General features: G+C 56.1%; 2 protein-coding genes and 7 non-coding genes across 10 annotated transcripts; 2 read left to right on the forward strand and 7 right to left on the reverse strand.

Annotated features, from left to right (window-relative positions):
- Positions 1-464: 464 nt before the first annotated feature.
- Positions 465-536, forward strand: Trnap-ugg (transfer RNA proline (anticodon UGG)). Its single transcript has one exon. It is a non-coding gene; the product is annotated as a tRNA-Pro (tRNA).
- Positions 537-1,161: 625 nt separating this feature from the next.
- On the reverse strand, positions 1,162-1,234 carry Trnak-cuu (transfer RNA lysine (anticodon CUU)). The gene has a single exon. It is a non-coding gene; the product is annotated as a tRNA-Lys (tRNA).
- Positions 1,235-1,867: 633 nt separating this feature from the next.
- Positions 1,868-1,940, forward strand: Trnak-cuu (transfer RNA lysine (anticodon CUU)). The gene has a single exon. It is a non-coding gene; the product is annotated as a tRNA-Lys (tRNA).
- Positions 1,941-2,434: 494 nt separating this feature from the next.
- On the reverse strand, positions 2,435-2,506 carry Trnap-agg (transfer RNA proline (anticodon AGG)). The gene has a single exon. It is a non-coding gene; the product is annotated as a tRNA-Pro (tRNA).
- Positions 2,507-3,639: 1,133 nt separating this feature from the next.
- Trnap-ugg (transfer RNA proline (anticodon UGG)) lies at positions 3,640-3,711 on the reverse strand. The gene has a single exon. It is a non-coding gene; the product is annotated as a tRNA-Pro (tRNA).
- Positions 3,712-4,153: 442 nt separating this feature from the next.
- Trnar-ccu (transfer RNA arginine (anticodon CCU)) lies at positions 4,154-4,226 on the reverse strand. The gene has a single exon. It is a non-coding gene; the product is annotated as a tRNA-Arg (tRNA).
- An 818-nt stretch (positions 4,227-5,044) lies between these two features.
- Positions 5,045-5,117, reverse strand: Trnar-ccg (transfer RNA arginine (anticodon CCG)). Its single transcript has one exon. It is a non-coding gene; the product is annotated as a tRNA-Arg (tRNA).
- Positions 5,118-7,414: 2,297 nt separating this feature from the next.
- Znf213 (zinc finger protein 213) lies at positions 7,415-12,935 on the reverse strand. Of its 2 annotated transcripts, XM_090324859.1 has the most exons (6): positions 12,775-12,935; positions 11,060-11,531; positions 10,413-10,527; positions 10,173-10,228; positions 9,916-10,039; positions 7,415-8,747 (listed from the first exon to the last, which is right to left on the reverse strand). In XM_090324859.1, the coding sequence occupies exons 2-6, from the start codon at positions 11,456-11,458 to the stop codon at positions 8,098-8,100; spliced, it is 1,344 nt and encodes a 447-aa protein (XP_090180985.1). In that variant the 5' UTR covers positions 11,459-11,531; positions 12,775-12,935; the 3' UTR covers positions 7,415-8,097. The 2 variants fall into 2 exon arrangements, with proteins under 2 accessions (XP_090180985.1, XP_090180984.1); XM_090324858.1 differs by lacking the exon at positions 12,775-12,935 and having other exon boundaries at positions 11,060-12,064.
- A 2,258-nt stretch (positions 12,936-15,193) lies between these two features.
- Znf205 (zinc finger protein 205) lies at positions 15,194-18,625 on the reverse strand. Its single transcript, XM_090324726.1, has 4 exons — positions 18,523-18,625; positions 17,892-18,012; positions 16,788-16,898; positions 15,194-16,562 (listed from the first exon to the last, which is right to left on the reverse strand). Exons 1-4 carry the CDS (start codon positions 18,610-18,612, stop codon positions 15,562-15,564), a joined length of 1,323 nt encoding a protein of 440 aa, XP_090180852.1. The 5' UTR covers positions 18,613-18,625; the 3' UTR covers positions 15,194-15,561.
- Positions 18,626-23,273: the final 4,648 nt, after the last annotated feature.

Here is a 23,273-nt window from a genome sequence, read left to right on the forward strand (position 1 = left end):
AGATAACCACACGAAGAAGGGAGCTGCCGCCCTGTGTGGCGCCATGGCTAGGAAGCTGGAGCCAGGCTGTGAGGTCTGGGAGCTCCTGGCGTTATTGGTTTATTGCTTTACCTTTCTGCTGAGACTTGATTACCATGTGGCACAAATGTGTGATTGCTTTATCACCTCTGCGTGAGTGATCTGAGACCTGATTACCATTCGGGGCGAAGGTAGCCCCTGGATTTAGAGGTCAACGGGGCTACTGTCTTGAGCTCGCGGCCTTCTTGGGTTGCTGACTTCTGGAGTCCTGCTGACCCCATCTTTGGCTTCTTGTCTATTTCTTTTCCAAGTCTTCACCCTCTAAATCAGGAATCTCGGTTCTCTGCCGGCTGGCCCCGGCACAGGCAGGGCTCAGAGACACTGTAGCAGCTGAGCTAGAGACACAGTCTGTGGACAGAAGAAAGGACAGGGGGGCAAGAGCCGACGGCTCGTTGGTCTAGGGGTATGATTCTCGCTTTGGGTGCGAGAGGTCCCGGGTTCAAATCCCGGACGAGCCCTGAGGGTTTTTTTTTTTATTTGAAATTGCTTAACTTCCTTGGGCTGGGATGTAGCTCACTGGCAAAGCACTCGCTTAGCAGGTGCAACATCTGGGGTTCGATTCCTCTGTACCCTCCCCAAAAAAACGTCACTTCTGGGTTTCCTGAATGCGGAGAAGAGGAATGGCAAGCCTGTGGCGCTCGAGCAAGCCAGGAGTCCTGAGTGTCGCCCTACGCTAAGGGCGCCCCAGTTCTAAAGCAGAGGCTGGAGTCAAATCTCCATTACCTGGTCAGGTCAGGGCCCTTTGGGGAAATTTGCCTGGCCACAGGGCGGTGACTGGGTCCTCAGTCCTCAGATACCTCAGCAGCTAGAATGACACACATAAGTGACTACATGTTCACTATTCATTTCCCAGTATAAACCATACACACTGAATAAACATCGAAAGGGCCCATCTGTAGTGAGACTTTCAGGGATTTGTGTGTATGTCGACAGCTATGGGTATTATTGGGTTGACCTTGACTGACCTCTGGTTTCCAGGATCTGTTTGTGGATTATCTGAAGCCATTCAATATCAGGTAGCTAATGAACTCCGGGGTAGGTTTCACTTCCTGTTTCAGGATAGACTCCAACTAAAACTTCACCCGCCCAACGTGGGGCTCGAACCCACGACCCTGAGATTAAGAGTCTCATGCTCTACCGACTGAGCTAGCCGGGCCTGCTGTCTGCAGTTTCTTCCTTCTTCTCATGGTAACTCGGCACTGAACGCTGTCCTCAGCGTGATGGTGGGGGTTGACCGTCCCCACCGTCCCCACCCCGTCACAGCTCCCTGCAAAAGTTGTGCAATCTCTGCTGCTTAGTTGCTCTTACCCTGGAGCCATTTTCTTTCTTTTTTCTTTCCTCCCCGTCACCTCCATATTTCGACCTGGGGACTGCTCAGAGCCTTTACTGTGAAGACTGGCCGGTGCATGGAAAGGGACGGGCCAATAACAAAGTGGTTAAAAAGGCACATAAACAAATGCAAAAAAAAAAAACAAAACTTATTTTAAAAGTGGGGCAAAAACATCCAAGCATCATGTGAACTGGTAGAGCACAAAAGTTCCTTTACACCAACTGTCTACGCCAGAATTTTGTATTGTTTTGTAAGGATTTAATAAAACTTATAAAAACCAGGGGGGAAAAAAAGTTGTGCAATCTCTGCTCCTTAGATTCTCTTACCCTGGAGCCATTAGCTTCAGCTCTGAGCCAGGCCCTGTGTGCCTGAGGGGGACACTCAAATCCTCTCAGAATGCCTGCTGGAATTGTTTTGTCTCCCTGACATTTATACAAGACTCGACAAACCCTTGTAGTCGCCCGGCTAGCTCAGTCGGTAGAGCATGAGACTCTTAATCTCAGGGTCGTGGGTTCGAGCCCCACGTTGGGCGGTGTGCTGTTTTTAATTTCAGTGCTTTTTGACGTTTGTCCACTGTCCTTTCTCATCAATGACAGCTTAAGAAACAAAACCCATTAGTTAATAACACTGTGAACTCATGTGGGAATGTCACAGTGAAATATTCCCACATAGCTAATTTAAATCAGTTAAATACTAAGTAAAAGAAAAAGTCGTTGCTGGAGGATGTAAGATTCACACCCAGCTTCCAGAAAAGATAATAATAACAATAACAATAATAATAATAATAATAATAATAATAAAGACGCCACCCTGTTGTCAATTATCCATAGGACAAGCCAGCCAAGTTGTAAACACCAAAGACTGCTAAGGCTATGCCTTGACAGACAGGACTGGTGCCAGTTTGGCTATAATCACGCCACCGATTACTACTTTCAGCCAAGTACAATGCCTGCAAGCATTCCATAAAGGCCTCATACATGAGTTGAAAGTTCTTCTCAGGACACACACTCGCTGTCTTCAAAAGAAGGGCTCGTCCGGGATTTGAACCCGGGACCTCTCGCACCCTAAGCGAGAATCATACCCCTAGACCAACGAGCCAGATGCCAAGAGTGCTCTTTGTTTCCCTTTATGAAACGACCCTGGCTTTGCCCATTCCTGTGCCTAACCAGCAGATTTTGTGCATATTTCTTTTCCATGAATCATCCCTTTTTCTTTTCTTTTTTCAGTTGTTTATAGGGGGAAAAGTAGACTCTGGTTCCATCATGGCAAGGAGAATACTCCAGCATGTGCGTCCTATGAGACTCCACATGGGAAATTTACCAGTCGGTTTCCTTGACAGAGCAAGTCCTCCTCTCAAGCCCCTAAAAGGCTGCAGCTAGGTTTGGCCTCCCCAGGAGGGTTGCTGCCGCCAAAGATGCTGCTGGAATTCTTCCATCTCCTCCCTGACAGCCTGCTCCGGGACCTGCCCGCCCTGGCTGCCTCCCACCGTCTCCACCTCCCGGGCATCCTGAATCCAGAGGAGGGAGGGCTGGGTCTCAGCCCCCTCCCAAGCCCCCGCTGCTGTCCCTGTGCCTAGAGCCCCGCTTCCAGACCAGAGGCTGAGCAGCAGCTGGCAGAAGAGAGGTCTGTGGGCGCGGGGGTGAGTGCTGCTGGAGGAGGGAACAACCAGACACCCGGGCCTACCTGGGCAGGTGGCCTCTCCACCCTCCTGGACATCTTGTCTCAGGGTCCTGGCCGGACCTGGGGCCCAGGACTAATCTGAGTCCAGCATCTGCTGGGCCTGGGGACACCAGAAAAGCAACCTGCGGCGCCTCTGAGCTTGGAAGCCCAAGGCGGTGTAAGACAAGTTCCCCGAGGGTCCATGACGGCCGAGGCGCCCGGCCTCTGGGGGCGCACGGCGGTCTCTGGACGGAGGGGGCAGCCAGGCTGTGGCTGGGGCTGCCTGGGGGAGACCAGAACCCCGATGTGGCTGGAGGGGAAGAGGGCAGCAGGCCAGAAGGAAGGACACCTCGGATTCGGAGACCTGAGCTCTGCAACCAGGAGAGGCGGGAGAGGCTTCCCTTTATACCCGGGAGCCCGCAGGCCTGAGGCCAGGGAGGGGACCGGATGGACCCGCGGCGGAGCGCAGAGGCGGGGGGTCCGGGGGTCTGGATAAGGCCCCCCATGCTGCCTGTGTGTGCGCTGGGGCTCTCCAGGGAGACAGGACAGACGCCCGCCAAGCAAAAGGCTCGGGGCTCGTCCGGGATTTGAACCCGGGACCTCTCGCACCCAAAGCGAGAATCATACCCCTAGACCAACGAGCCGGTAGGGCGCTGCGCCCCGACGCCGGTCCTTGGGGCTCCGGGACCCGGCAGGGCCGGGCCAGGGCGCCGCGGAGTCCGGGGCGGGGAGCGGGGTGCGGGCGGACCCTCCAGGCGGTGCTCCCCGAGGGGAGAGGGGCGATCCACGGCGAAGGACTGAAGAGAAAGTCACCTGAGGGCGTTCCGATGGAGGACGCGGGACAGCTGTGCGTCCTCGGCCCCAGCACTCACGCCGCGGGTACACAGACGTCACCTGGCTTGTGTCTTCATGTTTAAGCAGGGGGTATTCGGGCTGAGTCCCCATCATCTCTACAAAACTGAAGCCACGGCCTCGCTATCTCTATGTATCGATGCAAGATACTTCCCGACATCAGAAGAGCCAGGGACACCAGAAGCACTTTGACTCCACTAGGGTCTCCAAGGAGGCTTAAAACGCAAGCCATCCTACCCCGAGTGGGACTCGAACCCACAATCCCTGGCTTAGGAGGCCAATGCCTTATCCATTAGGCCACCGGGGCCGGCGCGCAGACGGCGGTACAGGTCTTGACCCAGCCTCCTATGCCGCTCAGGATCTTTTACACATTCGTTAATATATATATTTTTAATTTTAATTTTACAGTTCCCTGCACTTTCTGGAATTGCTTCCCAAGCTCAGTTTCTGGAATATCCTCGAGAACCAGCCAAGGCGGAGAGTGGGAAAAACAGCTCGAAGACTTAGAACTCCGCATTCATCCGGGCGTATCGTCCTGGGAGGCGGGAAGGGCGGAAGGAGAACGGGTCGAGGAGGCCCGGGGTGGGGCCGACCGCCGCGGCGCCTCCTCGAGTGGAGCTCGGCGGGATGTTTCTCTCTCCGGGTCGCCACTTCCATCGTCTGAAATCCAAGTGATCTATTGGATTCCTTGCTTCCTTCTTGTATTTTTTTTGTCACGTATAGATAAAATACATGTGTCTGTTTTGAGCGTTATTTTCCAAATGGCCTCACAAGTGATTTATTTTATTTATTTATTTATCTTTGTGGGTCATGGGGCTTGAACTCGGCCTGGGCGCTGTCCCTGAGCTCCTCTGATCGAGGCTGCCGCCCGACCCTGAGCCAAGCCCACTTCCCGTTTTCTAGAGGTTAAGTGGAGATGAGTCTCGGGCTGGCTTTGAACCCCGGTCCTCGGATCTCAGCGTCCAGGGCGGCCGGGAGGCCAGGCGGGGGCCGCGGCGCCGGATCACGGCGTTCTATTTTCATGCAGCCCTTTCAGCTGCTCTTGGAGCCACTCGGCACCCCCGCGGGCCTGGACGCGTCCCTGGGGCTCAGCCGCGGAGAAAAAAAAAAAAAAAGAGCGAACAGCGACCACGAAGGGACTCGAACCCCCAATCTTCTGATCCGGAATCAGACGCCTTATCCATTAGGCCACGCGGCCCTGCGCTCGCCCATTTTGGAGCTTTTTCTCCATAAAGCGCATTGAGGCGCCTGCGCGCTGCGCCCTGACGCGCATGCGTACCGTGGGAAGACACTGGGCCTGCGCGTCCCCGCCCCGCTACCCCGCCTGCGCGCGGCACCCCGCCCCACTCGCCTGCGCCCGTCCCCGCCCCGCCAGGGCCGCCCCGGGACGCCGCGCAGACCTCGTCCTCCGGCAGCCCGTGGCCGGCTCTGGGCCCGGAGCCCTCCCGAGCCCTCGCCCCGTCCCTTCACCCTCCGACTGGCCGGTGGCCGCCGGCTGTCCCCGCTCCGGAGTGAGCGGCGGGCCTGCAGGCGGCCGGAGCTCCTGGGGTCGGGCCCAGCTCCACACTCGCGCGCGCACTCGCTTTGACCCGAGGGCCCACACTCAGCCACACCCAGGGTGCTGCCGCATTCGGGGCTCCGCCTGGCACCCAGGACAGCCCCTGCTGGCGGTCTTTGCAGAGCTCTCCGCCTGGAGGAGCGCCACCTCTGACCCCCCAGCCAGGCCAGCTGCGTCCACCTCACCCTCCCTGCAGAACGAATCCCCCCGCCCCAGCCCCTGCTCCCCAGACGGTGGCCCGTGCGAGTGATGGCGGCTGCTGATCGGATGTGACCAGCAGTCCAGTGTCATCGTTTCGGTGATTTCCTCCTCATCAGCAGGGCTAATGCCAGGTGATTCCCACGCGCACCTCCGTGAGCAGCTCCCGCTCACCTCCCCAGGGTTGGCGCTGGTCCTTGTTCATCTCCACAGGCCACAGAGCCCAGGTCAGGGAACCAGGACCAGAGAAAGTCCACCTCGGGGCCGCACCCCTGCCTCCCACCCCCGAGAGCCCGGTCACGGGTGGAAGCCGGGGCCTGCGGGAGGAGGAGATCTGAGGAACAGGCTCGAGAACCCAGCAGAGGCAGGCTCTCTTCTTGCGCAGGCCCATGATGTGCCGATTCTGCCCAGGGCCCAGAGACAAACAGATTTGTCCTGCCCTTGAAGAGCTTCTGGGTTGAAGGGAATGATGCATGCGACGTACTTGACAAGGCCGGTGCTGGTGACCTGTACTTCTAGCTACTCCGGAAGCTGAGGTCTGAGGATTAGGGGTAAATGAGACTCTCATCACCAATGAATCAGGGGGAAAAAAACAAACAAAACGTGGAGAGGTGGCACAAGCAGTAGCGCCCTGAATACCAGGGCTGCCCTTAGGCCCCGCACACCGTATTTCCCCTGGTAAAGGAAGGCCAGAGTTGGGCTGGACTAGGGTTCACCCAGGTGTGGAGAAGAGGCTGGGGAGGTGGGGCCTCCCTGGGCTGTCCTGTGCATCTCACAACTGTGCAGCCACCTGCAGGGTTGCAGCTGCAGGGCAGGACACAGGAAGGAGCAGGTGCCCAGTTAAGCTCCTGACTGGTCTTAGAGCAGGCACCCTGGGACCTGACACTTGCCCACTCCACAAGCTGCCTTCTGTCAGCTACTTATGACAGGGGAATTCTGCCCCCTGGAGCCCTGGGCTCCGCCTCTGCCTGGTGACTTTCCCGCTGGCACTGATGTACCCCCACCTGAGCCCAGAACCTGAGTCCAGTCCTCTTAGCTCATGGGCCGCGCTCCTATCTGATCACGTTACACTTAAACACCTCCCTCTAGAGGCAGCCGCTGGCGCTGCAGACATCTCCCCGGCTCTCCTTCCTCCCAGTGTGGGCACCTCCTGCACCAGCCTCATATTTTGGACTGGAACCAACCAGGCCCGCAACTTGATGTTGGGAAGCAGGAGCCGTTGTGGACACAGGATGGTGAGCGAGGTTCAGGTTGGTGAGAAATGACCCTGGGCCAGGGACTGACACACACAGACCAGCCAGGAAGGGACGGGGACACCATGTCTCGACCTGCTCCCAACTGTCCTCAGGAGAGCTGAGCTGTCCCCTCAGCAAGGGAGGAAGGACAGAGCTCCAGGCACCACCAACTCTGCGCAGGCCCTGGCCTGGACCCAGGTGTCCAGCCATGGAGCCTGGGGATGGGGGGCAAGGACAGAGCCTTGAGCACAGGGCAGCTCTGAAGCTGGAGCGTCACACCACTTCCACCCCGCTGCTCTGACCTTTCACCAGTGCCAGGCCTGCTCTGCCCCCTCTCCTGACCAGACCAGGGCTGAGGCCACGTCTCAGGATTCAAGGCCATCCACAGAAACCCGGCCCGCCTGCCAGCCTGGGAAGTGGCTCTCATCAGTGAACTACCAGGACAAGAGGCCCTGAGACAGACGCCCCACCCCCACAGCGCCCAAAGAACAGACTGCCCTGAGCAGAGTGCATTCCCACGTATATTCCGATTCCTGCGGGGCTGAGCTTCTGGGCAGTGCTGGCTGTGGAACTCTGCACATGATACAGACGGGGCGCGGTGCCAGAGGACTCGGCAGCCAGTGGTGATCCAGAGCTACTGTGGGTGCGGCCAGCCACACCACTGCCGGAGTTGTTCTTAGCCTCCAGGTCAGCCTCCGGTCACCACCGCCACCTCTACCATCTCTAGACTGGTAGGTGGGGGGCTTTGAGGCTATGATAAACTGTTCATGGCCTAGAAGAGGGAGAGGGGAGGCCACCAGCCCCCGTGATCACATCTAGGGGACCAAGCCCAGTCCTCCTCTCCCATTGGCAGGCACAGGCTGGCAGGGCGGAGGGAACCACCTGGGAGGGCAGGGCACAAAGCCTTCAGCCAGGAGAGGCTGAGGGGAGCCTGGAGGGAACTCTGGGTCCTGCCTCTGTCCTCTCACCCTGGCAGCAGGAAAGTGCTAAGGCCCCCAGAAAGAGGAAGGTTGACAAGCCCTAAGCAGAAACAGGGAAAGCACCATTGCAGGTAGGTGGGTGTGGGAGGGCTGACTCTGGGTGGGGTCACACCGGGTCTCTCCCACGGGCATCCAGGTAATAGACAACCACCAGTGGAGACCAGCTAGTGCTGGAATGGCAGCAAGGTGTCAGTGCCCACGGGCAGGTCACCCCACAAGCTGGGCCATCTTGGCATGGAGGCTCTGGTGGGCGATGAGGTGAGCACGCTGTTTGAAGCTCTTGTCACACTCGCTGCAGCCGAAGGGCCGCTCGCCGGTGTGCACCCGCCGGTGGTCCAGGAGGTAGGAGCGCAGGGAAAAGCTCTTGCCGCAGTCGCTGCAGCCGAAGGGCTTCTCGCCGGTGTGGATGCGCTGGTGGTCCGCCAGGTAGGCGCTGCGGCTGAAGCTCTTGCCGCACTGGGCACAGGAGAAGGGCTTCTGGCCCGTGTGCACGCCCTGGTGCCGCACCAGGTCGGACGAGCTGCGGAAGCTCTTGTCACACACGGGACACTTGTGCGGCTTCTCGCCCGTGTGCGTGCGCTGATGCCGGGCCAGGTCCGAGACCCAGCGGAAGCGCTTCCCGCACTGCGCGCAGCAGTGCGGCTTCTCCGTCGCCAGGTCCCGGAACTGGCGCCTGCGCGCGGGCGGCCTGCCCGGGGCTGCGCCAGGCCTCGTCTGGCTCTCCCAGGCCTCTGCCTCCTCCTCAGGGCTCCAGGACACGGCCGCTGCGCCGCCTGCTTCTCCACCTGCCGAGGCCGGCAGGGACACGGCCACCTCTTCCAGCCCCGTCTTAGCACTCAGGCTTCTGAGCCCCAAATCTGCGAGGGTCGGGAGAAGTGCCTCAGGTCCCAGGTGGTTTTGGGTCACGACTGGTTGGGGAAGAAGTTCCCTACCCTCGGGTCCCCTCCTCCAGCCCAGCCCACTCCCCCCTTCATAAAAGGGGGTAAGGATGAAAAGCAGGCAGGCATGGGGACAGCTCCTGTAACCCTTGGGGCGTCCGGCTGTGCCTATGGAGGCACCCACCTGCGACTATGACCATGGCCGGTCCCAGCCCATCTGGCCAGGCTGTAAACTGTCCCAGCTCTCCTGGCCAACCCAGAGCCGCTGAACCCCAGGGCACAGGTTTCAGTTCTTCAACTCAAGGACACCCAGCCCTAGACCCAGGCTGCACTGGCCAGGTAAATAAGACAATCCCACAATACCAAGCAGGGTGCAATGATCACACCGGTCATCCTAGTTATTCAGGAGGCTGAGATTTGAGGATCCCGGTTCAAAACCGGCCCGGGCAGAAAAGTCCCCATGAAACCCTTCTCTTTAATCACTGAAAAACTGAAAGTGGTGCTATGGCTCAAAGTAATAAAGTGCTAGCCTTGACAGGCCAGGAGTCAGAGTGCTTGCCTAGCATGCACGAAGACCCAGGTTCAATTCCTTGGTACTACATGCATAGAAAAAAGCCAGAAATGGTGCTTAGGCTCAAGTGGTAGAGCTCTAGCCTTGAGAAAATCCAAGGACAGTGCTCAGGCCTTGAGTTCAAGCCCAGAACTGGCAAAAAAAAAAAAGTGTTAGCACTTTGAGCAAAAAAAAAAAGAGCTCAGGGACAGAGCCCAGGCTCTGAGTTCAAGCCTCACAACTGCAAAAAAAAAAAAAAAAAAGAAAAACAAACACCATGCCAAATACTGCTGAGAATGTGCCTTGCTTAGAGAGGAACCCCAAAAGGTGAGGAGCTGGTGGCTGGGTGGTCTCACTCTGTCCCTGGCCTAAGGTGTCTCAGGTGAGTAAGGAACAGCACCACTATGATGTGGGGGGGGGAGTCAGAGAGTCAGAGAAGAGTCCACCCTCACAAGATTCGGCACAGCTTGGCACTCCCCGCATAATCCACACACAGGGGCAGGAAGCGGGACTGCACTGGGCTCCCGGAGACCTGGAACAGGCCACTTTGGAGTTGGCTCAGGGGACACAGGACGAGAGCCCCCTGGACCCACTTACCTAGATGAGGGTTCCTCGAGTTCTCCCGCTTTATGTCCCAGAAAAGATCTCTCTGAGCTGGGTCCAAGGAGCCCCATTCTTCTTGGGAGAAAAAGAAAGGAATGTCGCCCAAGGCCACAGGTCCCTGGCATGAGAGAAGACCTGGCTCAGCCGCCCGGCTCTGGCCTCCCAGAAGCCGTGGTCAGGATGGGATTGGCCAGATGGAAGGCGTCACTGGAAAGTAAGACAACCTCCCAGGACAGGGACGGCACACTCACATGGATGTTGGTGCTCTCCCTGCCTCTTGCCTCTTTAACATGAGCAGGAAGCTGGGCTGGAAGAAAAGAAGAGAGCCTCACAGAGGTCTGCCCAGGCCTAGCACTGAGATTCACAGTTTCCCCTGCACACCGACATGAATACACACATGCACATACATGTGACAGGGCGTCACAGACCACACATGTGGCTGACTAGCAAAGGCTCCACTCTGCCATCTCCAAGGCAGAGGTTTTACTCACTGTGGCAGCACTGCCCCAGGGGTACAGGTGGCTGCACCCCCACCATCAGGGGGGGCCTCTCAGTCTGGGATCCCTCAAACACCACTTCAGACTCCAGCTCCTCTGAGCACACATCCTGCACAGGAAACACAACATCGTCATGAGTGTTGAGACCAGATGTGAGGACTGAGTTTAGTCCCTGGGAAGGAGGCCTCCGTGAGGAGGAGGGGGAGTGGAGGGGATCCATACGGAGCCCCAAGAAAGACCTGAGAAGAATATGATACCGTGTGGAACTAGGTCCCCAAAGACAACTCAATCCAGCAAGAACCAGCCCCCAAAGGCCAGAATCATAGCAACTTAGCAAGGAAGGAAGGGGTACCTCTCATGCCAAGGGCAGAACTCTATCCCCCGCCTTGGGTGTTTTACCTTCTCACACCCGTCTGGCAGTCTCAAGCATATCACTGTATCCCCAAGGCCTGGCCTAGAGCAGAACATGAATAAACACTTGCAGAACGTCTGTGGAGCCATGAAAAAGAAACTGCATTCATATTGGACCACATTTTCACAGAGTGGCTTTGCGCACACTCCCTCGGGCTCTGTGTCTCCCTGGTTCTGTGAGCCTCCTGCAGACCATCGAGGTGCTGCCAGCTGTGGAAGGGACCTCTCACCTGCGGCCAGACTTTCACCGGCTGCTTCTGCAGGTCCTCCACCAAGGCAACAGCTTCCTCTCCACTGCCCGGGTGCTGTCCTGGCATCTGGGTCCTGATCTCCCTGGGCAGCACGGCTAGGAACTGCTCCAGCACCAGCAGCTCCAGGATCTGTTCCTTGGAGCGCAGCTCAGGCCGCAACCAGCGGCAGCACAGCTCCCAGAGCTGGCTGAAGGCCTCGTGCGGCCTCCCCACATCCTCATAGCAGAACTGACGGAAGCGCTGGCGGCAGGCCTCCAAGTCCCTGCTGTCCTGCGGCTGGGAAAATTCCTGCTCCCAGGAGGAATCTTCCACCTTCACAATCAAAAGTCCTTCTCCTTCCCCAGAGGCTGGGTTGGGGGACTCCTGGAGGGTCGCCATTTCCCTGGCCTTAGCCTGGGCTCCAGAGGTGACCCTTTCAGTGGTGGCCAAGCTGGCATCAGGACATACACACCTGCGAAACAGCAGAACAGCAGTATTTGGGAAGGGCTGGAATATGCAAATCACCAGGCAGGGACTCTAGTGCCTGTCCTAGACAGGCTCTGAAACCTGTCTAGATTCTATCATAACGCCTGCCCTGTGTGACTGTCCTATGGAGATATGAAGCCATGACTCATACCCCCTAATCTGAAATCCAAAACCTGGGTTTTTCATCACTCTCTGGACTACAAAAACCTAATCTCATTCATTTGGCAGCACTACCAAAAGTATTTTCAATCTCCATTAAGAGTAATGCAAATGTTCCTGTGTTTTAAGGCAGAAATACTAATGTTTCAAGGTTTTTTTTTTTTGCAATATTGACTGGGTTTTGAACTCAAGACCTTGCACTTATCAGGCAGTAGCTCTAACATTTGACCCACACGCCAACCATAACATTTCTAATTATTTTGTTTGCTTATTGAGGTCCTCAAATGCTTCTGGAAGTGTTGATATACCGTATCTTTCTCAAATTTGAAAACCTCTGAATTCCAAAACTATCTGGCCAGATTTCTGAAACATTTTGAGGGGGGTTCTGTTGTTTCAACAGTATACACATGCGCACACACACACACACACACACGACATTTAAAGAACACACAAAAAATAGAACTTTTCATACTGCCAATGGGACTGAACTCAGGGCTTCTAGCTTGATAGGAAGGTGCTCTTATACTTAACCCATGCCTTCAGACCCTTTTTTCCTTTTGTGTGTGTGTGTGTGTGTGTCTGTCACCGGGCTTAGGGGCGCTGTCCCTGAGCTCTTCAGCTCAAGGCTACCACCCTACCCCTGGGCCTGGGCGTTGTCCCTGAGCTCTTCATCTCAAGACCACCACTCTACCCTTGAGCCAAGCCCCACTTCCCATTTTCTAGAGGTTAAATGGAGATAAGAGTCTCGGACTCCTTTTTGTGTCCTGGCTGGCTTTGAACCTTGGTCCTCAGAGTAGCCTTGGGCCTCCTGAGTAGCTAGGGTTACAGGCGTGAGCCACCACGCCCGGCTTTTTGCCTTATTTTTGAAGTAGAATCTCTCTCTCTCTCCTTAATGTCCAAACTGTGTTCTTACTTGTACTTTCTCTTGTCACCGCGCGTGACAGGCTGACCCAGCCATTCACTGACAGGGAGCCTTCCGTGAACTTTTCTGCATGGCTGACCTCTAAGGGCGATGCCCCCATGTCTGCAGCCACCCCCCTGACCTCCCGTGCGTTTAATGAACATGTTACCGGTACAGATGATGAAGCGTGCTTGACCCGACTGCACATACGACCTGGTGTCTCTCCCGCGAGCTCCCGCGGACGGACGGGCCTCGGGGTTGTCCCCAGTCTCCTCTCCCCCACACTGAGCACTTTATTCGCTCCTCTGTTCTTCACAGGACTCCAGGGAGGTTTGGCGAGCCTCGCTCGTCCCCCGGGGGCCGAGGGCGTCCCCTCGCAGAGGACCAGGACTCACCAGGGTCGCTCTGGACGGACGGGGCGCTAAGCGGTGGCTGCCCCGCGCCTGTTCCGGGCAGCCTGGCCCGCGAGAAGCCGAGGGGCGGCGGGCGCCCAGGGAGGGCCGCGCGGGGCGCCGGTAAGCTCTCCTCCGGCCCAGCTTCGCCCTCGGGGCGCCGGCCTCCGGGCCAGGCGGAGCTCAGCCTTGCACCTCAGAGCCCTCGGGGCCGCCACGCCGGTCCACGCCCCCGACCTACACCGCCCATCGCCGCCCAGGCGCTCCCATTTCCGGCGCTGGCTCCAGGGACCGGAAGTTCTCGCAGGGGTCGCCGGGAAACCGCGCGGCGCCTGCGCAGTGGCAGACACCAGGAGCTGAAAGGCGTCCGCTGACTACCGGTGTCCAATGAACGGGGAGGAGTCCCAGTGCTGGCCAATCACAAGGCAGCGACGCCGGGCGCGCCCCTCCCCTCCAGCCCGAAACCCAGGCCCCCGGGCCGGCCGAGCCGCACGCAGGCCACCCAGCTGGGCTCCGCCGGTGGATGGGACGCCCGCTCCAGCCTGTGGGTGGAGGGGCCGAGGGGCTGCCACGCTGATGCTGGAGCCCGAGCCTGGGCTCCAGCCTCCCGGGTTCCACTGCGTTGAGTGCATAAAGCCAAATAGTGCTTTTTAAACAAGAAATGAACGAACCTGTTGCAGACGTGACCATCAAGACGGCGCGGTGAACAGTCCAATGTGCTCACACAGTCCCACATCTCTGAGTGTATTTCTGACACAGGCGGGGCTCACTGTCGACAGCCTTGCTGGATGCCCTACCTTCTCAGCATTTACCAATGAAAGTCACCAGGTTTGCAAGTCACGGGGTAGTATTTTATAGGTTGGAAATTTCATGTCACTACCCTTGGACATTGTCCCCGTTTTTCTGTGTTTGTAGCTAACCTTATACTTTTTAAGTATTCGCTTGGATATTTTGTTTCTAGGGGAACCGAGACCTATACTTGGTGATTCACCTGAGGATATGTATTTCCCTATTGTCCTCCAAATAGCTTCTGTTTAAGAACAAATGTTTACCTTCTTGTCCCCAAAATTTGGACATGGCCAAGTGTCCAGCTGTTGTGGAAGTCAAGTCTATTCAGCTGGGAAGCACTTGGTAAAGATAAAGCTAAGATAATGGATGCTAAAGTTCTAATTCATGATAGTTACTATTTGTAGAGTGTTAAATGCGAGGATGCCAGGGCTGACGGGCAAGTGTTTTCAGTATTTTGCTCACGCTGTTCAATAGCCTAAGTGGGGGGGGGGGGTTGTGGTTGCATATATAGCTTGTATGTCTTTTAGAAAAGAGAGAATTATTGAATTCCAAATTAATAAAAGGGGTAAGTTTCAAAAGTTAAAGTTTCAAAAATTAAAGAAGTAGCAACTGCAAAGGAAGCAACTTCTGCCCAGTTTCCAGGGAGAAAAGAGAAACTTACACACACGCGTGCACGCGCGCACACACACACACACACAAAACAAGTCGGGTTTCAAGCAAGGCATAGAGTACATTCTCAGAGAGGACAAGAGTTTCTGCCAGAATACAGAGCTGGGGTCGGCAGAAACTTGAACTGGGCCGGGGAAGAGCATGCGGCGATCTCGCCTGCGGCCAGAGCCCGGCTCTGGGGAGACACTGCACCGCTGGCCTGACAGCCGTTCTTACATCGCCCTCTGGCAGAGGCTTAAGGTCAGCGTTCCACCACCACCAAGTTTCCACTGAACAATGTGCAGAAGGCCGTCAAATTCCCTCGGCTTCCCTTTTGCGCCGTAAAGTAATTCCGTGCCTTGGGCGGTGCATGGAGGTGGTGGAGACCCTGGTTTGAGCAGCAGGCTTTTGGAGAGGGCTGTGGGCACCAGATGCTGTAGAATGAGACCTAGAGTCCTCAGGTAGCAGAAAGCACCCACGTGGAACCACAAGGCGAGTCCCCCCGAAATCGCAGGCAATGGGCAACGTTGGAGATAGCATTTTTCCCAACTATGGTCTTGGGGGGGGGGTGTGATAATAGTCCATTTTGGTAAAAATGGGTAGGGGTGGAGAGCCCAGCAGACCAGTCTTTGTTTCTAAGGAATGTCCTGCATCAAGAAAAGAACTTTGGACCGGGAGCTCTGCCGAGTGGTAGAGGGCTGGCCCAGCATGCATGAAGCCCTGGGTTTATTTCCTCAGTAACACACAGCAAAAAACAAAAACAGAAATAAGTGGTGCTGGGGCTCATATAATAGAGTGCTTGCCTTGAGCAAAAAAAGAAGGTCAGGGACAAAAATGCCCAGGCACTGAGTTCAACCCCCAGGACTGGCAAAAAGAAAAGAAAAGAAGAAAGGGTGTGGGGGAGGAAGAAAGGAAGGAACTTTTCAAATCCCTCACCTGGAGCCATTGCCCTGGCGAGCTGGAGGTCTTGGGGCTTCTGGTGGGCTCTGCTGGAGCCTCCACACACACCCCCACCTCCCCTGACGTCTGATTGGCCGCGCGCTCCCATGTGCTGGGGAGGGATCAGCCAATCAGTGCGGAGAAACTGGGCGGCGGAGGGGTGAGGGGGGGCGCAGCCCTGGTCCCGCCTAGGTGGGCACCGGCGGCGGGGGCGCGGCGCCCAGCACGAGCACGGCCAGCGCCTGGGTCCCCGGCGCGTGCACCTTCTGGTGGCGGTGCAGGTTGGAGCGGCGGCTGAAGCTCTTGCCACAGAGCGGGCAGGGGTAGGGCCGCACGCCGCGGTGGGTGCGCTGGTGCGCAGTGAGGTGCGAGCTGTGGCTGAAGCGCTTGGCGCAGTCGGGGCAGGCGTAGGGCTTCTCGCCCGTGTGCGTGCGGTGGTGCGCCAGCAGGTTGGAGCGCTGGCTGAAGCACTTGCCGCACTCGGGGCACGGGTAGGGCTTGACGCCCGTGTGCGTGCGCTGGTGCGTGACCAGGGCCGAGCTCTGCGTGAAGCACTTGCCGCACGCCGGGCACTTGTGCGGCTTGGCGCCCGTGTGCGTGCCCTGGTGCGTGACCAGGTCCGAGCGGCGCGCGAAGCGCTTGGCGCAGCGCTCGCACACGTAGGGCTTCTCGCCGGTGTGGATGCGCTGGTGCTGGATCAGCGTGGAGTGGTGGCTGAAGCTCTTCCAGCACGCGGGGCAGGTGTAGGGCTTCTCGCCGGTGTGGATGATCTGGTGCTGGATGAGGTGCGAGCTGCGGCCGAAGCGCTTGCCGCAGTCGGTGCAGGCGTACGGCTTCTCGCCGGTGTGCGTGCGCCGGTGCGTCGCCAGGTGCGAGTGCCAGCTGAAGCCCTTGCCGCACTGCTCGCACTGGAACGCCTTCCGCGCACCGTCGCCGCCCTCCGGGGCGCCCTTCCCCTCCTCGCCGGCGGGCTGGGGCCCGGGGGCCGGGGCGGGGTGCTGGGGCCGGCCTGTCTCCAGGGGCGCGGGCGGCCCCGTGTCCACGGCCGGCCCCACGATCTCACCGGGGGCCGTCGGTAGCCTGCTCGGCGCGTTACCCTCCGAGGCCCACCCAGCTCTGGTCCGAATGGGCTTCCCATCCCCGAGCGCTGCCAGGGGCCTGGCCGGCGCCTCGTCCTCCTCCACAGCGCCTGGAGAAAAGATTGGGTGTCCAACCAGACAGCTTCGGTGCTGACTAGGGGGGCAGAGCTGAAGACCCAGGGGCTGGGCTCTGGGACACAGGAAAGGGGGACCCATGGGAACCCTAAGGAGAAGGGGTCTGGTGGCCTCTGAACCCACAGTGCAGACAAGCCACAGAGGCAAGGGCCACCCTGGACAGGCTCCCCAGAGGCTCTCCCCCAAGCCAAGCCGCTCACCTGAAGCAGGGCCTCTCCTCTCCTTCCCAGATCCCGGTGGCCGGCTGGAGCAGGAAGCTTCGCCCTTCACCTGCACCTGGGGGGCCCAGAAAGGCCTGCCTAGGGGAAACGCTGCCCAGAGAGAGACACTGTGTTGACACCAAACAGCCAGCCGTCCCCCACAAAAAGTTAATGAGACAACATGGAGGAACAACATTAAATGCCCTTTAAAAGTCCTTTTAGGGAGCCTGGCACACCGTGGCTCACGCCTGTAATCCTAGCTGCTCAGAAGGGTGAGATCTGAGGATCACAGTTCAAAGCCAGCCCGGGTATGAAAGTATGTAAGATTCTTATCTCCAAGTAACCACCAGAAAAGTGGAAGTGGAGCTGTGGATCCAAGTGGTAGAGCAGTAGCCTTGAGCAAAAAGAGCTCAAGGACAGTGCCCAGGCCCTGAATTCAAAGCCACGTAATAGAATACACCCACCCTTGCCCAAAAAATTTCTCTTAGGGAGGGACATGGTAGGGAATCTATAGGATGCCCATAATACCAGCATTCCAGAGGCTGAGACAGGCAAGCTTGGGATACAGAGGTTCTGTCTCAAGTACACTAAAATAAAAATCCCTTTAGGAGGCTCCAGGAGTAGCTTGGAGGTAGAGGCTTCCTGGTTGCATGATGCCCTGGTTCCATCCCCTTGTGCAACACTGAGCTGCCTCTGCCTCTGGTTTTCTATGAGGTCAGAGTGGAACTCTCTTTCTTCATCCAGCTGCCAGGTGGTGTGCCCGGCAGTGGCTAACAGGAAGGACTGTCCACTCCTGAACTGGCACCTGGAGGCTCTCCCCTGCTATGTCCTCCAGCCATCACAGACTCAACTCAAATGACCACAGTCACATAGAAATTCAAACTCGGTTTCTTTTGTCCCATTTCTAGTGCTCAACCAGCCCCTAGTTTGTGGCCACAGCCACAGAACACTTCCATCCCTATGGAAGGTTCTAGAGAACAGTGCTGTCTAGATGAACAATGAGTGGGAAAGGAGAAGGGTAATGGGGGTAACAAGGCAGCAGGGGAGGACAAGGCCCCTCCCTGACACCCCAAGGCCGCAGGGAGCTGAGAGGCGAGGCATTACCTAAGGCCAGCCCATTTCTCTTCTGCAGCATGTCCTTGCAGATGCTCTGCTGTGCATGGTCCAGCCTTCCCCACTCCTCCCGAGACAGGTACAGAGCCACATCCTCAAAGGTTACTGGCATCTGAAATGACATCCAACACTCAGCTGATGGTGAGATGGAAGGACAATGCCAAGACACATGACAGGACCCTGGCCATGGCAGGCCTGACACTCAGACCTGGGGGTCAGGAGAGCCACTCACAGAGCAGGACTTCCAGGGACCACAGCCGAAGCCCGGGGCACCCACACCATCCCCCTCGCCAGCTCACACTTGGAGGACAATTCCCAGCCAGAGACCCATCTCTTCGCCTCTGCTTTCCCTCCCACCCTGGGCAGGCCTGACTGTGGGCCCAGGCCTGGCCAGCGCCTCAGTGAGCATCCCGGACAGCGGGCCCCGGCTGTGTGGTAATGTCCTGTCTTCCTGCCTTCACAGGAAGAGCCAGCAGACGCATGAAGGGCTGAGCGCCATGTGGGGAGGGCAGGGCCCTGCCACTGCTCAGGGGTTGGGTGGAGGTGGTGGTGATAGCGTTGGTGGTGAGTGTGTGTGTGTGTGTGTGTGTGTGTGTGTGAAGAAACCGTCAGACACACTCACTTGTGACCAGGCACTGAGGAGTGCCGCAGCCATCTGCCTGTCTCTGGTCCTCCCGGGGCGGCCTCTGGTCCTCCCTTCTCTGGAAAGCATGGCGGTCGGGGAGGTGGGGGGAGCTGAAGGGAGAGAGCAGGCCTTAGTGTGTCCTGCACTTCCTCCTGATGCTCCCCAGAGCCGCTTCAAACCCCACCCCCAAGCTGGCCCAGAAAGGGGCACCTGGGAGCGTCAGGCGACACAAAGTGAGCGTCTCGGGCCCTCCCCAGGTGAGCCGCCATCATTCCGGAAGGCACCTCATTTACATCTCTCTCCTACCCGCACGCACCTATGTTTCTTTGTGTTGTTTTTCTTTTGTGTTGGTTGTGGGGCTTGAGCTCAGGGCCTGAGCGCTGTCCTTGGACTTTCTCAAGGCTAGAGCTCTACCACGTGAGCCTCAGCACCACTTCCGGCTTTTTTCTACGTATGTGGTACTGAGGAATCGAACCCCGGTCTGTGTGCATGCTAGGCAAGCACTCTACCATTAGGCCAAACTCCCGGCCCAAGCTTTTTCTTTAGTGCCAGGACTAAGAGGCCCCCCAGTCCTCAGCACCTGCAGTCCTGCCGTCCTGTGGAGTTGCCTCAGGGTGAGGCTCTTCTGGTTCTGACTTCACGTGTGTCGACTCGTGAATGGCTCCCAGGGATGCTGCCTCTCCCCGTCTGGCAAGCATTTCTTGACAAGGATGCCTGGGAACTGGAACCTAGGAACAACACCCCCATATCAGCATCCAGCAGAGCTCAGGAGAGACCCCAGCTGAGGGAACACACACCCAAGTGACCTGAAGGACGGCCTGCCTTTTGCTGCCTAACTCCCCCAGCACAATGGCTGACAAGACAGAGACCAGGCAACCCTTCACACAGTGGAGGTGAGCAAGGGCCTGGGGGGCTTTTTGTATTTTCTTTTTGCCAGTCCTGGGGCTTGAACTCTGGGCCTAGGCTCTGTCTTTGAGCTTCTTTTCCTCAAGGCTAGCGCTCTACCACTTGAGTCATAGCAACACTTCTGGATTTTTCTGATAGTTTCCTGGAGATAAGAGTCTCATAGACTTTCCTGCCCAGGCTGGCTTCAAACTGTGATCCTCAGACCTCAGCCTCCTGAGCAGCTAGGATTAGAGGGGTGAGCCACCAGTACTCAGCTTCTGGTATTTTTAATACATGGGAAAACCAAGTGGAGTGGATTTAAATAGTATCCTCTCAAATCCACCTGAAACCTCAGGATGAAAAATTATTTGGAAAATGAGTCTTTAAGAGAAGTAATCAAGTTTAGGATCTTGAAATGAAATCATCCTGGATTTAAGCCCTAAAATCTGATGACAGAGGTACTTATAGGAATTGAAAGCTCTAGGTGGGGCTTTCAGTAGGGCATACCTGTAATCCTAGCTACTCTAGAGGCTAAGATCTAAGGATCACAGTTTGAAATGAGCCTAGACAGAAAACATCAGATTCCACATCCAAATAAATGCCAGATAGGAGGAAAGGTTCAAGAGGTACAGTATCAACCATGAGTAAAAAAGTTGAGTGAGTAAAAGTAAGTAGCCCTCAGTTTATGCCCTGGTACCAGCAAAGACAAAGACACACACACACACACCCATACCCACAAAGTTCAAAAGACCCCATCTCAACCAATAAAAAAAGCGATCCTAGCTACACAGGAAGTATAATTGGGAGTAGAGTAGTCCAATCTGGTTTGGGAGGGGGTGTAAAGAGTCTATTCAAAACACAAAAGCAAAAACATCTCTAGTGACAGAGCACCTAACAAGTTGACGCCCTGAGTACAGCTGGTGGGGGGATGTGGAGGAGGGGAAGGAGAGAAGAGAAAACCTAGAGACAGAGAAAGAAGTGAGAGGAAATGAGACAAGCCACAGAGCACCAGGAGTCACCAGAGGTGAAAGAGGAAGGGAGACCCTGGCAGAGAGCCCTGGGGGGTGAGGGAGGGGCGGCAGGGGTGACCACGCTGACACCTCAGCCTCCAGCCAGGGAAGATAATCGATCATGGCTGTTTAAAGGAGCCCGCTTTACCATCACTTGAGACCAAAGCCACAAGAAGTCATGCAGCCAGAGACCACAGGCAACACAACAGCCCACGACCACAGCATAGAAGCTGCCGAGAAGGCATTTCCTGCTCCCCAAGAGGTCTCTTCAAGAGTCCTCGATGCCACCGGCCTTCTCGAGGCTTGCACTGCCCCTGCTTTGCTTGATGATCTCAAGTCTCTTCACTGGATGCAAAGTGGACAGAAAGTGGCCACCCAGTTAAATGAGATTGCTGCAAGAGCTAGAAGATTCTAGACAGGTTCTATGGCATGCATAATTTATTGTTGTTGTTGTTAATTATGACTGCACCTCACAAAATCTTCTAACAGCAGGGAATGGCGATGCACAAGGCCAGTCTGGGATACTATGCGTATCAAAGGCGTTTGGGAAAGGGCCACTGCACAGCTGCACCTCCTTTGAATTTCTATGGTGTGAAAATAGTGGCACCAGTACTTGGTGCACAATATATGTATAAATAATATGGGTGAGGGAAAAGCAAAAGTTACATAATAGAGGCTAGAGGAGTGACGTGCCGACCCAGTATACCCATCTACCAACCCTGCTCTCTCAGAGATGCTAACTCTTTCCTTGGTCCACAGATCCAAAATTCCGTCCAGGATCCTTCCCTCACCTCGGACAACATCATACCTCTTCTGCTTCCTCCTTGTTCTGGGTAGCCGTCATGCCTTTGCCATTTGCGGACATGTTCTAGTTCACAGCTAGGAAAGGAAGCAAGTTGTTTTTCTCTCCTGCTGGCCAAGCCCCATCCAGTTTCTGGCCAGGAACCTGGAGAACACAAAGAAGTCAGCCAGCGTTTCTCAGATACCTCCTAAATGTCCTGAAACTCTCCACACCCGCTCAGAGCTCCTCAGTCCCAACCAGAAATGAAGTCTACAGGGCCCTGTCCAGTTCCCCTGAGACGGTGGATTTAAGCTCCTGTCTAAACACTGCAAATGTGCACTGTCCTTTGTGTTGTGGAACCAAGAGCTCTACATTTCAGCTCGACCTGCTCAGCAAAAAAACAGGGGTGACATGAGAATAAGTACTCTGTCATCAGGAGGGTGGAGTTCTGTAGAGATCCTTCAAAACCCAAGCTGGCAGGGTCCCTCTTGTCACAGCCTGAGAAATCCCAGCTGCGGTCCTCAGGCCCTGTGCTGTGCTGCACCCCACCTCGAAGCCCCTCTGGGCCATGGAGAAACCAACCTACCCACTCTCAGCAGTCCCCTGTGACTGTCACAGCCCACTTCAGAAGGTCTATCCTTCTCACTGCCCGGGGGACCATGTCCTTCTTCCCAATTCCAGAGCCAGGCCCCCCTCTACCCGGCCAGCCTGAAACAGTGCACCTCTGACCATGTCCTCCCCTACAAACTGGACACCGTGCCAGGCTCGCGTGTCTGCCCAGAACAACCTTCTTACCAAGGTAGAGATGGACAGGGCACTGGAGGGAGCGGGCCCACCACCCCCAGGAGGAGAATTTCTGCAGCCAGCACCGGGAGAACTAGGGGGGGGGGGACCGGGTGGAGACTGGGATTAGGGACAACAGGAAGTCCCTCCCAGATCCGGTTCCCCACACAGCAGTGAGCCTACAGAGTTCCCAGCTTAGAGGGTTCCGGTCTGGGGTTCCGAGCACAAGCTGCACCTGCTCTTGGCCAGGAGGTGGCTCCAGGTCGTCAGCACTGACTCGTGACCATTACTTTAGCCAGCAGGTCCTCGCCATGCCCACCCCACAGGGCAACCAAACGAATACATACATAAAAAGGAAAACTGCCAAGATGAACTTTGGAAAGAAACCTTTGCAGACATCCTCAGAGGAGTGGCTAGAACAGGCAGGACCAATCTTAATGCAAGAGCCTGTGACCTTGGGACCCCAGAGTTCACTTAAGGCTAGGGGGTCCTCGGGGTTCCTATCAAGACTGGCACATTCTCTCCCCCTAAGACTCTGAAAACGTTGGGAAGTCCCATGTAGCCTGCACCCCTGAGCTCATTCAAGTCCTAGGAGACTGCTGCTTTACCTCCCCAAAAATAACAATACTCCTGCACCAGCTCAGGGGGAGCTGGGTGTGCTCACATGGATTACTTTCATTTTTCAAATTTTTATAATGCTTAAAACTTAGCCGAGGGCCAGGAGTTTGGCCTCCTGGTAGAGTGCTTGCCTAGCATGCACAAAGACAGGGGTTCAACTCCTTGGTACCAAGTACATAGAAAAAAAGCCAGAAATGGTACTATGGCTCAAGCAGTAGAGCTCTAACCTTGGGAAAGTCTAAGGATAGTGCCCAGGCCCTGAGCCCAAGCCCAGGACTGCCAAAAAAAAAAAAAAAAAAACCACTTACCAGAATTCTTGTTTAATTGACTGGGGGCAGGGGGCTCACATCAGTAAATCCTAACTACTTAGGAGGCTGAGATCTGAGGACAGTGATTCCAAACAAGCCTTGAAAAAGAAAGCCCCAAAAGCCAGGCACCAGTGGTTTACACCTGTAACCCTAGCTACATAAAAAAAGGCTGAGATCTGAGGACTGCAGTTCAAAGCCAGCCTCGGCAAGATAGTCTGTGTAACTTGAATCTCCAATTAACTACCAGAAACCTGAAAGTGGTGCTATGGCTTAAATTGGTAGAGTATTAGCCTTAAGCAAAAGAGCTCAGGGACAGGGCCCAGGCCTTAAGTTCAACTCCCATGACTGACAAAAAAATAAAAT

The sequence above is a fragment of the Megascapheus bottae genome, chromosome 36, assembly GCF_031878675.1.
Source record: "Megascapheus bottae isolate mThoBot1 chromosome 36, mThoBot2.hap1, whole genome shotgun sequence".
Lineage (NCBI taxonomy): Eukaryota > Metazoa > Chordata > Mammalia > Rodentia > Geomyidae > Megascapheus > Megascapheus bottae.

What these genes read in the sequence shown, in the direction of transcription:
- Znf205 (XM_090324726.1), bottom strand. Translation starts at nt 18,612, where the DNA reads ATGCTTTCCAGAGAAGGGAGGACCAGAGGCCGCCCCGGGAGGACCAGA. An exon ending in GAGAAATGGGCTGGCCTTAG is followed by an intron (nt 16,899 to 17,891) that starts GTAATGCCTCGC and finishes CTCTCTGGGCAG; the next exon opens with CGTTTCCCCTAGGCAGGCCT. An exon ending in GAGGAGAGGCCCTGCTTCAG is followed by an intron (nt 16,563 to 16,787) that starts GTGAGCGGCTTG and finishes TCTTTTCTCCAG; the next exon opens with GCGCTGTGGAGGAGGACGAG.
- Znf213 (XM_090324859.1), bottom strand. Translation starts at nt 11,458, where the DNA reads ATGGCGACCCTCCAGGAGTCCCCCAACCCAGCCTCTGGGGAAGGAGAA. An exon ending in CGGTGAAAGTCTGGCCGCAG is followed by an intron (nt 10,528 to 11,059) that starts GTGAGAGGTCCC and finishes TTTCCTGTGCAG; the next exon opens with GATGTGTGCTCAGAGGAGCT. An exon ending in CCTGGGGCAGTGCTGCCACA is followed by an intron (nt 10,229 to 10,412) that starts GTGAGTAAAACC and finishes CTTTTCTTCCAG; the next exon opens with CCCAGCTTCCTGCTCATGTT.